Source organism: Emys orbicularis, chromosome 1 (assembly GCF_028017835.1).
Source record: "Emys orbicularis isolate rEmyOrb1 chromosome 1, rEmyOrb1.hap1, whole genome shotgun sequence".
Taxonomy (NCBI): Eukaryota; Metazoa; Chordata; order Testudines; family Emydidae; genus Emys; species Emys orbicularis.
In genome coordinates this window covers 323,683,114-323,696,040 of record NC_088683.1, presented here as the reverse complement: position 1 = coordinate 323,696,040, position 12,927 = coordinate 323,683,114, and the positions used below count along the sequence as shown (strand labels likewise).

Sequence of the window (12,927 nt, the reverse complement as noted above, 5' to 3'; positions counted from 1 at the left end):
CATGTAGTCAAGGGTGAAGTGTCCCTTCAGAGTGGAATCATTCTTATTTCAGTATAGTGGGTTAAACTAATCCCCATAAAACTGTAATGATGCACTTGTTGTCCTTCTGACTATTTAAAAGCAATCCCATCCCCTTTTGGGCTGCTTGACTTGGGCTTATCGTTGACTCAAATTTAGTCAAAAGTTTCTTAAAATTTCATTTGGTGTTTTGTGTTGCCAGAGTTTGACAAGGATGTTTTTTCAGGTATAAGAACCTTCTTGGGTACTTATTTAGAGCATTAATAACGGATTTCTTAATCTTGCATTCAAAATTGGCATATACCTGGTGGTTGGGTTTGAATGCATTTTGTGAAGTTTGGAAAAGAACACTGAAATGAATAGCAATTATAGACAATTAACAGTGATATGTCACTTCTTTGACTATTTTGAATGTGCACAGTGTACATACTGTGGCTGCCTATTTTAAACATGTGGTCATATATCTAGAAAGCCAGAAAATGAAATGAAATTTCATTGATTTCAAGTGATTACAAATTAAAAATGCACATGTAACAAGGAACTCAAGATGCAGAAAAATCACAGTAATATAATGTGGCACTACAGCTGTGAGCTTACACATTCAGAAAATTCATCTGTTCTTAAAAGCTTTTGTAAACGTGTGTGTAACATGGCAGTTAAGCTTGCTTTGGGAACTAAACGTCGGATTTTCTGATCATGATATATTAAATTAGAAAATATTGCTTGTTTGTGACTGCGTAGAATGTTTTACTGTTCAAATTCTGATTATAATGGTTTATAACCTACTTGTTTTTTGATCAATGGGTATGGAGCCAAGTGGGTTAGAAATTGGAAGCGTGTTTAAATCCTCAAATCTCTTCCTTGACCAGCATAGAAGTGGGTGGGTGGGTGGGGGTGGGGGTGTGTGTGAGAGACTAAAAAGGCCAATAGGATATTGCTATTCATCAAGAGATCTAATGTCAAATCAAGGGTATTTTTTGCAGTTTCATTATAAAGTACTATTTAGATCATATATGGAGTATAGCATCCAGGTGTAGCCACCTAATTTGGATAAACCGAAGTATAGAGTGACAAGTGGGAACATTTGGAGTAGAATTTCATTTTAAAATGTTTGAACCTACTGGTTGCTGTTCTACAGACCAGAACTTGGGTACCTAAATTTGTGGAATATATTTAGGAATTTATAGTGGTATGAATTTATAGACAGTGGAATGGACTTCCACTTGAGCTGAGGGAGTTAAGTATTAATCAATTGTGGGGGTTTGGAAGTTGCCCACTTTTTAGGAGGCAGGAGGGAATTTTTGCTGATCAGCGTTTCTTGGATGCATTTTTGGTTTGTTTATTCGTTCATTGAAGTATAGGTGTTTTAATTTCATAAAATGTTTTGACATGGTAGATTTTTCATCACAATATTGTAGACATGAAGGGTTCATGGTCTACTTGTAACTAAGAAACTATTTTTCTATGGACTGTCATTCTTTGAGATGCAATTTAATTTGATTCTACAAGCTTTTCACCGGTTTTTAAACACTTTGAATGATGTTGCTTGATGAATTTACAGTAGTAGTATTGTATTTGAAAACTATTTTTCCCCTCAGTGCATCCTCTCTCTTCACTTTCTCCAGTCTCTTCATCTAACTGAACACATGCATGTTTGCCTGATCTTACATCAGGCTGTTCAAGAGCATATTTCATTCTACAGTTATTCCTCTATCTAAAATGTTCAGGTGTCTGTCTAGAACTTTCCCTTTGCGTTTTTAAATGCATTTAAAATTACAAGTTATAATTAACTTTCATTTTATTTTCCTGTCTTGGTTTAGATTTTGATTTTTTTTTCCTTACCCAGACTTTGCAACTCCTTTAGCATCGTAGATGAACACCTTTATACCCTTATGAGTCCAGGTATTTTAATTATCCTGTCTGCACTTTTGGCTGTAACTAAAATAGGACAGTTCTCTATTGACTGTGCTTCAAATTTAATATTCACACACATGCACAAATTGACTCCTTCCTAAAACAATCAGATTATTTTTTGGTAAGAATTTATCTTCATCATAGGGCTGGAATGTAGGAATGATTTTAAATGTTTGAGCATCATCTACCTTGTTGCAATGTCCAGATTTAACCTTCCTTTCTAGAAGTTTCAAATATTATATTCCATAGTGTTTGGCTGAAGTGTCTAATTGGAGGCGCATTTCTTTTAATTTATTTTTAATACCAAAAGTATTTAAAACAATGTTTTCAAATTATTTTCTTCAGAGTCAATCTTCATTTCACACATCTGTCTTTCCTCTAATGTGTGTGAAATGAAGAACTTAATTGCTTTGTGACTTTTTTTTTTCACTTTTGTGGAAAAGTGTACAACTTAGTAACTTAACTAATCTAAATTTTAAAACTCGTAATTTTTTATTTCAACTACCTAAAGTATGGTCTATACCTCTTTTAATTGCTGGGAGGGTGTGGGTTTTTTGGTTTTGGTTTTTGTCAACCATTATCTGCTGTCAACAGCCTGCCGTCCATTCAAAGTTCTGCTGCTAACTTATTCTTTCTGATTTTCACTCTTTTTGCCTCCTTTATTCAGGCAATTGCAGCAGTTCCCTTTGAATCTGAGAATGTATACTTAAATTTGCCAACTAACACTTAATGATCTTCAGGTTATACACCTCCACTTGTAGAATTTTGTTCATTTTTATTTTTATTTCCTACTCTCAACTTCACATGTTTTCTGTCCACTTAAGTTTATTTTAGATGGATATCCTGTAGTGTACTTTATGCCCATCTAGAACCAGTTTATATTTCTTCTCCTATGAAAAACATGCTTTTTTAAAATGCAAGTTCAAAACCAGTAATTTTAATTGTTTTACAGACGAAGTGTTCACATGCCTTACTTATTTTAAGGTGTTCAACTGTTACCTGTCTAATCATATTGTCTGTGGTGTAGCAACTAGCAGTTTGTTAAAGGTGCTATGTAAATGGAGTAAATAACTTAGGCTATGTCTACACTGGAGACCTTACAGCTGCTGCTGTAAGATCTCTTGTGTAGCTGCTCTGTACCGACGGGAGAGAGCTTTCTTGTTGACATAATTAAACCACCCCCAATGAGAGGCGGTAGCTATGTGGGTGGGAAAAGCTCTCCTGCTGACATAGCACTGTGCACACTACCACTGATGTCAGCAAAACTTATGCTGCTCAGCAGTGTGTTTTTTCACACCTCTGAGCGATATAAGTTTTGCCAACATAAGTGGTAGTGTAAAAATGGCCTAAAACAGAAGGAAGCTGTACTTTCCAAAAAAAGGAACATACAAACCTGTTTGAAACAAAGACAGAAATGACCTTTCTTTAGTAGAAGTGGTTTTTACAACTTAAATTTGAAACTGTTTCTCAGTTCTGAGGAACTTTCAGCAGTCTAGTTCCCTAAAATACTTCAGAGTAGTGCCAATCTGTGCAGTGGTGTTACAAAGTCTCAGTTCTCGAAAGGTCCATAATACTAAAATAGAAGAGATTTTGACAAATCTTTTGCAAAGGTGTTATATAAATTTATAACTCAGATGTTCATAAGGCTAGCGCAATAATGCTACTTAAGATGTAAGGTAGAAGGTAACTTTAAAATCTGTTTATGCAATGTAGTTTTCTATATATATCTATTCAGACAAGCTGTATGCAAATCTTTAAAATATCCCATGCCCTCTGCCTAGAAAGTTTTTTGAGCTTAATAGGCATTGTCTATATCTTCACACTTGAAATAAACATTAACTTACTGTATCTGATTTTTAAACAGACACCAAATCCTACTGCAAGTGAGTTTATTCCGAAAGGAGGATCAACTTCCAGGCTGAATAATGTTTCTCAGTCAAGTATGTCTGCCTTCTCTCAAGCCTTGTTCTCTCACCCTTCCATGGGAAGTCCTGCTACTGCTGGACTAGCTCCAGGTAAGTTGGGAGTAATGATTTGCAGTATAGCTATTTAATTATTAATCTACACTTCAAATTTAACCTATTTAAAACTAGGAGTTAAGTTATCAATGTATATATAAGCCTAGTATATTCCTGGTTTATCTCTTAATTTAAAATCCGTAGTGCCAATAATAGTACAATATCTTGAAATAACTTTCCAATTAATTTACTACTACTACAGTACACCCTTGCTATAATGCCCTTCATAATAACAAACCTTCAGATACAATGAACCCAGTCCCTGGATCCCACCTTGAGCCCCACCACTGCGACAGGCTGGAGGAGTTATTCCCTCCACTTCCCCCCACAGTGGGTCTTTTGTTATAGCAAGGGTGTACTGTCTACAATAAATGCTTTTTATTTATTTCTAGGATAGGTATTGTGGATGTAATAATACATTGACTCTTAGGCCTTGTCTACACTAAAGGGAAAAGTCGATCTAAGCTATGCAATTTGAGTTACGTGAATAGTGCAACTCAAATCGACGTAGGTTAGATCTACTTCGCGCGGGGTCCACACTATGCGATGTCGACAGGAGAGCCTTAGTCTTCTCGATCAGGTGGAGTGCAGGAGTCGACGGGAGAGCGATTGGCGGTCGATTTAGCGGGTCTTCGCTACTCGCTAAATAGACCGCTGATGCATCGATCACCGCAGCATCGATCCTTTGGTAAGTGTAGACAAGCCCTAAGATTAAAACTAAAGATTTAAGAAAATTCTTATTTTATAACACCAAAGAAAGTAAGACTTAAAATCACTTGCCTTTTTAAAAATTAACTCTGCTGCTATTATTTGTCCTATTGTGTAATCTCAGTTTGCAACCCATATTTTGGGTTCTGTTTCCAATTATTTTCAGTATTAAAAACTCTTATAAAAATGTGTTCCATGCAAATCCTGGAATTCAAAGGTGTTCTGGAAAGAAAAACAGTCAGAAAATTTCAAGCAATTTGCACATTAGTTTTCCAAAGTTTGATAAAGCAAAGATATTTTACTAGTTTCTAATTCTTGATAAAAATATGGGAATACATATGGGAATACTTGAACAATTTGAATATATACAAATCAGCAAGTCTGGATAACATACATCCCAGGTCTGTAAGGGAATTTGCTAATGTACATACTTGAACCCCTGACAATTGCTTTTGACAAGTCATAGAGAACTAGGGAGGTACTAGAGGAATCAGAAAGAGCAACTGTTGTACGTAATGCTCAGTCTTGACAGTTGCTATCTGGCAAGACTAACTTCAATCCGTAGTAAAATAATGGAAGAACTGTCTAACTATTTAGATGATAACGGAAAAATAAGCACTAAATAGCATAGCTTTGCAAAGAACAAATCATGTTGAGAAAATTTTTGATATTTTTGTTGATCAAATTAACATAAGTGATGGATGACGTGCAATAATTATATGTGAACTTTAGCAATCTGACTGGAAAACTGTCTTTTTGGTATGCATATGAACATTATCATCTAGATTGAAAACTACCGGAAAGACTAAGCAAAATATAATAAATGATCATCTGCTTTGGGAACTGTCCAGTGGGGTGCCATAGGATCCTTCATGGTCCTTCTTTAACATCTTTTAATAATATTTGAAGCGGGAAGCAATAGCATTGAGGGCAGAGAAATTAGAAATATGGGTAGAACATGAAATCAGATTATGCCTAAATCTGGGAGAGAGATTCCGTAATAGATACTTAGCAGATACCAGTACTGAAAAAGATCTGGCCAAGGTTTTAAAATATGAATATAACAGAGTTTTAGCCTCCTTATTGAGATTTCTAAGTTGCATGATGTATCAACAGTGCTTATCTGTCAACAACTCCTATTGTCCATTCTCTGCTCCTCACCTCTGAAAATTTGGTCACTTTTGTAAGAGCCTGAAGAAGAGTATAGAAGCTTGACTTTAGGTTCCTATTTTTGAAAATCTTGGTCTTAAGTCATACTGGACAGCAAGTTACAGAAAATGAACTCTGTTGTTAAATTGATAAAATAAGCAGTGATTTCTGAGTAGCACACTTTTTTAAATGTATAGCTTAGCTGAAAAGCAACTAAGTGGTATATGTGTTGTCTGGGGGAATAGAATATAACTTTCAAAAGGCATGTGAAGGATTTAAATGTTGAAGAGTAATAAGAATTCATTAGGATAATTCCGAGAGGTGGTATTAGGAGTATTGAGGGACATTGAGCAAGAGTGTTCCAGGTGGGATGAGGAAATGTACTAGCAGTGATTGCTGTTAAAATTTGAAATAGTATCCCAAGAGAAATAGAGCGGTCTCCATTGTAGGGAACAGTCCTGCATTTGCTCATCCCTTGAGGATGGAAAAAGAAGACCAAATAGATCTTTCTCCTCTTTAATTTTTGATTCTGAGATTTCCCTTGCATTAAGAAGTGTAAATGAAAAACATATTTGAGATATGGCATTTGACAGAACTTGTTCCCAAAATGGTATAAATGTCCCTTGAAATCTGCATTTGTTTACCCAGTCTTTATCAACACTGGATGACGAAAACCTCTGCAACTGATTTTTAAGCAAAACCATTGAGAATGTAGTGACAGCCAAAATCACAGGTCACATTTGTCAACTCCTGGCTGCTTACAACTTCTGTACTGGGGTGCACCATGGAGACCAGACTAATAGAGCTTCAAGGTTACCTACTCATGACAATGGATGCAGGTTACATCTTAGCACCTACACTACTTGATCTCTACAGCTTTCAACATAGGTGCTGAAATGTAGTGCCACAAAATGCTATTGACCCGCTTACATGCTATAGCTGGAGAAAACTGCTGAACTACAATGGTTCCAGTTACTCCTCTGCAATGGGACCTAGAAAATGATGATGAGCAGCTGCTGTTCTTCATAAACTCTCCCCTATAGAGTTTCACAAGAAAATATCCTGGACCAGCCTCCTTTTCAGTGTCTACAGGAGACCATTTAGAGTTGGTAATATGCCACAGACCCCGCTGCCTCCAGTATGTCCATGACACCCAGCTGTACAGCTCATTTCTAGAGGCAACCAATGCCATCACAAAGATGTCCGAGATGAGTAGCTGGATGAAGAACAGTTGGTTCAAACTCATTCTGGACAAGACCAAAGTGATGCTGGTCATAAAGAGGAAGTGCTTTGAAGAATTAGCCAGGATGTTATCCTCCCCTTCATTGAAGGCTTTTCTCAATTCATCAAAGTGGTGCAACGGCTCATAGCCCTGTTTTGACTCTTCACTAAGCCTAGATGAACCACATAGCATCAGTGGTGAAAATCTCCTTGTTTCACCTCTAGCTTGCTTAAAATACTGTTGTTCAGACAAGAATCTGACCAGTGATTGATGCATTTGTCACCTCCAGTCTAAATTCCTGCAACTTCCTCTTTCTGGAGCTAAAGGTGAAAACAATGTAGAGGCTTTCAGCTCATGCAGAATATAGCCGCCTGCCTTTCAATGAGCCAGGCCTCTGCAAATACCTCGCCCCATGCTCCAATTCCTTCACTGTTTTTCCAATCTGGTTTTGTTGACAGTTCAAGACCCGTGATCTTCAAAGCCATCAAATGGGTAAGGACCAGGACCTTGAACTGACAACAGAACAATGTTGGGTGCTAGCAGGGGGAACACAGAGGCGATGGTACTCAGTGGCCTGTTCTGTTGAAACTGCGTCTCCATCTTTGACCCACCAAGACAACTGAGCACCTCTGAGAGAATGAAATGTACAGAGCCCAAGATTAAGGGTATGTTTATACTGCACTCAGGAGAGGTGATTTCAGCTTGCATAGGTGTACCTGTTAGGCTTTGATCGAGTAACAATAGCAATGTAGCCGCAGGGACATTGGTACAGGCTTGCCCCCGAGTACAACCGTGCCTAGGACCCTGGGTACATAACTCATGCAGCTAGCCCATGCTGCCACCCATGGTGCAGCAGCTATACTGCTGTTTGATCTATCTAGATAAAAGCTAGCTTGGGTATGTCTACACAAGTCTCAGTGTGGGACAACAGGAGAAAGTGTTCTCAGTTGAAGGGGGTTGACTGTAGGCTGAGCTCTGAAAGGAGGTCAGATTAATCTCTTTTGACCACCTGTAAGGTATGATGCAACACCCTACAGTTTGAGAGCTTTCCAACCATACCAGAAGGGTACAGGTGAGGGGAAAGAAAAGAGAGAATAAAATTATATATAATCCCAAGCAAAACTATCTCATAGCAGGAAAGGAAGAAGAGCAGAAGACTGTAAAGTTCACTAGGAACCTAGTGCATGCAGATATAATTACCTTGCACTCATTTAGCTACTGTGGTAATGGGCACTGTGGAAAAACTCCCTAAGATAAAAAGTTTCAGGGGGTAGCCATGTTAGTCTGTATCCACAAAAACAACAAGGAGTCCGGTGGCACCTTAAAGACTAACAGATTTATTTATTTTGTGGGTAAAAAACCCTCTTCTTATCTTTACCCACAAAAGCTTATGCCCAAATAAATCTTTTTGTCTTTAAGGTGCCACCGGACTCCTTAAGATTAAAAACAAATCTCTTCTGTATTTAAAGCTGCTGCAGCAAAAACCTTTTGCAAATTATTTTTTTAAAACTTTTATAACATTCAGTAATTTAATGTCCTTAACTAACCCAGTGATTTAGAATACCGGTGAAGCTTTTAACAATTTATATTTATACAGTGTTTTTGTTTGATCTCTGGAAAAAGAATGTGAATGCCTCAATTGCTGGAGACATCACTAATGTTTTTCTTTAGCTTTAGGCTGTGGTTATGGTGAGTGCCAGTGTAAATTTGTGGACGAGAGGAAGAAAATTGGTGGAAAATCTTTGTGTGGTGCTTTAAAACAATTGCACCACTTTTAAAAAGTTCACATGTGCTGTAGACTAGCTAAACTGCATCTGCATTATTATGAAGTACTAATTAAAAGTTGGATCTTACACCCATTGACTAGCAAACTACCATTGACTTCAGAGAGTTTTAGGACCAGGTCTCAAATGAAGAATACATTAAAAACAACATGTTGGTGGTTTTTTTTGTCCCAGTTTATCCATATGAATCCTCAAAGTCAAAAGACACTTTGTTTTAATTAAAATATTTAAATGCGAACAATAGAGCTTTAAAGCACTCATCCCATGAATTGTCTGTGAGCCTGGAGCCAAGTGAATTGTAATACAAAAGGAAAATAAAATCAATATTTCATTGCCTGTTCTTTTTTTACTGTTGTGGTATAAAATTAGTCTTTTTATTAAAAAGCAAAAGTAGTTGTGTGTCAAGAATATGAATGAAGAAAATATCTCCTAATTTGAACTATTATAACTTGGGTAGCAATTCTTTGAAACTTGTACAACTACTAATACTAGATTTGATTAAGCAAACCAGCAAAGGCACGCTTTTCATGACCCTAGCATGCAAAGTTGAACATTGTGCTCTACTGTCCTTTAATACTAAGCAGTTGTGGATGTAAGAGTTAATACTTGCAGAATTCCAGCTTTTTAATCAAGTACTTTGTATAGAAGTCAATGTTAAATTTTTGGCTACAAATTTAAATATTGTAATAGCCATTTTTAGATTACTGTCAACAATTCAGCAATTTGTGTATATGCTTTAAGTATGCTGACTTTTCTTTGTTTGCTCCTGTCACTTCCCTTTTCTTCACTTACCATGAAACTTGGAAAATGTAAAACAATGTAAGAAGTGAAAGTTTAACAGTAACAGGCACTTTTTGATTTCACATGTGAATATTAACTCCCACCTCCTCAAGTGATGTATAGCTCCTACTTCCCCTCCAGTTCACAAATCCTTTGTGGGTACTGTACTTATAAATACTAAGAGAGATTTAGAAGCTGAAAATAAGAGGGAGGGCTAGTAGCATGTGACCAGTCAGCTCCTTGCAGACTTCCAGTGGACCACTGATCAGTTTGCAAATAGTTACATTAGTCAATACATTCTGAAATCTCAATCTCTCTCTCTCTCTCACCAAGAAGTATAGGTTAGCAAAGCATACACGGATCATATTTCCAATGTGACTGATAATGAAGCAAGATACTCTGTAAGTGAGAGAGAGAGCTTACCTTAACGATACATTTGAGTATACTGTGGGAGAAGATAAGAAAGGCTGATGACGGGCAGCGATGAAAATGGGAAGCGCTCTCCCCAGCTTTCTCCATTATCAGATAAGATCGGTTTCTCCCACTGAGGATGAAAAAAACAGCTTGACAGCAGCTTCTTCAAAGCTCGTATCTTGGTGCTCCTACTACCAGTTAATCACTCACAGGGCTCAGACCTTTAAACTCTCCCATAGAGGAGATGGAAATGGCTTTACTATTTTCTTACTATGGTCAGGGGCAGGTTTGTGTAAAGATCAAGAGTAGAATATTGCATTTATGAAACCTTTAGAAATAAATTGTGCAACCCCCTAATAACATGTAAATAGGTGTAATGAAGCCAATGGTTCTACTTACAGGATCAGGGGCTCCACAATCTGTCTTATTGCTTATTCAGTGCCTTTATTGTTGCATTCAGTATCAGTCAATGGGAAGATATGCTAAACTGGTTTCTGTACTTCATTGTTTTTTCCTCTATCCTCTTTTCTTTCTTCCACATTTCCTTTCTTGCAGCATTTCCCTGTCTGCTTTTCCCAGTGAGCTTTATTTCTACCCTCTTTTCCATTTCACTAGTTGTTGACATTAGTGTCTTTTCTCTTCTTTTTTTCTTTTCTTTTTTTAATTAACACCTCAATTAAGTTAGTGGTGGCCAGGGGAGTTCACACCCCTGAGTCTTAGGGTATGTCTACACTACAAAATTAGGTCGAATTTATAGAAGCCGGTTTTATAGAAATCAGTTGTATGCAGCCGATTGTGTGTGTCCCCACATAAAATGCTCTAAGTGCATGAAGTCGGCGGACCGCGTCCACAGTACCGAGGCTAGCGTCGACTTCCGGCGCATTGCACTATGGGTAGCTATCCCACAGTTCCCGCAGTCTCTGGCGCCCATTGGAATTATGGGTTGAGATCGCAATGCCCGAATGATGCAAAGCAGTGCCGCGGGGGGTTCTGGGTACATTGCGTCAGGCCCCTCCCCCGCCGTCACAGCAACGGCAGACAATAGATTCGCGCCTTTTTACCTGGGTTACCTGTGCAAACAACATACCACGGCAAGCATGGAGCCCGCTCAGCTCAGCTCACCGTCACCATATGTCTTCCGGGTGCCGGCAAACGTGGGACTGCATTGCTAAACAGCAGCAGCAGCTTACTGCCTTTTGGCGGTAGACGGTGCAGCATGAGTGGTAGCCTTCATTGGCGCTCGGGATGCTGGTAGCTGTGGGGCTGGCAGCCGTAGGGCTGCATTGCACCAGCCCCTTGCCTTTTGGCAGTAGATGGTTTATTACGACTGGTAACCGTCCTCGTCGGACCTAATTTACAGGTTGCCTGAAATGCTCGTAGATTATTGTAGCCTGAGCACCTTTACCAATCCTTCTGGCTACTGTACAGCATATATTGCTACACAGCAGCAACCCCTTGCCTTTAACCGTCCTCGTTGGACGATGATGGCTTCCAGTCGTAGTATACTATTTTCTGCCAAGTATTGTCTGCTAAGCACCCAGAAAAGGCCGAGGGCGATCTGGGTGCTGGCAGACATGGCTGGCTCACGTACGGTTACATTGCTACCAAGGAGTTCAATCTCGGGGGGGGGGGGCATTCTGTGTGACAGTTGTTTGTATTTCTCCCTGATGCACAGCCACCTTTCTTGATTTTAATTCCCTGTACCTGTACGCCATATCGTCACTCGCCCCTCCCTCCCTCCCTCCCTCCCTCCCCTGGTCCTTCAGATACTAGTTTCGCACCTTTTTTCAGACCAGATGCCATAGCTAGCACTGGGATCATGGAGCCCGCTCAGATCACCGTGGCAATTATGAGCACTATGAACACCACGCGCATTGTCCTGGAGTATATGCAGAGCCAGGACATGCCAAAGCAAAACCAGGACCAGCCGAGGAGGAGGCGATTGCAGCGCGGCGACGAGAGTGATGAGGAAATGGACATGGACCTAGACCTCTCACAAGGCACAGGCCCCAGCAATGTGGAAATCATGGTGTTCCTGGGGCAGGTTCATGTCGTGGAACGCCGATTCTGGGCCCGGGAAACAAGCACAGACTGGTGGGACCGAATCGTGCTGCAGGTGTGGGATGATTCCCAGTGGCTGCGAAACTTTCGCATGCGTAAGGGCACTTTCATGGAACTTTGTGACTTGCTTTCCCCTGTCCTGAAGCGCCAGAATACCAGGATGAGAGCAGCCCTCACAGTTGAGAAGCGAGTGGCGATAGCCCTGTGGAAGCTTGCAACGCCAGACAGCTACCGGTCAGTCGGGAATCAATTTGGAGTGTGCAAATCTACTGTGGGGGCTGCTGTGATCCAAGTTGCCAGGGCAATGAGAGACCTGGTGATATCAAGGGTAGTGACTCTGGGAAACGTGCAGGACATAGTGGATGGCTTTGCTGCAATGGGATTCCCAAACTGTGGTGGGGCGATAGATGGAACCCATATCCCTATCTTGGCACCGGAGCACCAAGCCACCGAGTACATAAACCGCAAGGGGTACTTCTCAATGCTGCTGCAAGCCCTGGTGGATCACAAGGGACGTTTCACCGACATCAACGTGGGCTGGCCGGGAAGGGTACATGATGCTCGCGTCTTCAGGCACTCTGCTCTGTTTCGAAAGCTGGAGGAAGGGACTTTCTTCCCGGACCAGAAAATAACCGTTGGGGATGTTGAAATGCCTATCGTGATCCTTGGGGACCCAGCCTACCCCTTAATGCCATGGCTCATGAAGCCGTACACAGGCAGCCTGGACAGGAGTCAGGACCTGTTCAACTACAGGCTGAGCAAGTGCCGAATGGTGGTGGAATGTGCATTTGGGCGTTTAAAAGCGCGCTGGCGCAGCTTACTGACTCGCTCAGACCTTAGCGAAAAGAATATCCCCATT

The 12,927-nt window shown here is 39.9% G+C and overlaps 1 protein-coding gene across 2 annotated transcripts in view; it reads left to right on the top strand.

Moving 5' to 3' along the window:
- PAN3 (poly(A) specific ribonuclease subunit PAN3) overlaps positions 1–12,927 on the top strand; it is a 121,602-nt gene that overhangs the window by 58,238 nt on the left and 50,437 nt on the right. For both annotated transcript variants that reach the window (XM_065420013.1, XM_065420021.1), the window contains one exon: positions 3,797–3,947. In XM_065420013.1, coding sequence (XP_065276085.1) covers positions 3,797–3,947 — 151 coding nt within the window. The remainder of the gene's footprint in view (positions 1–3,796; positions 3,948–12,927) is intronic.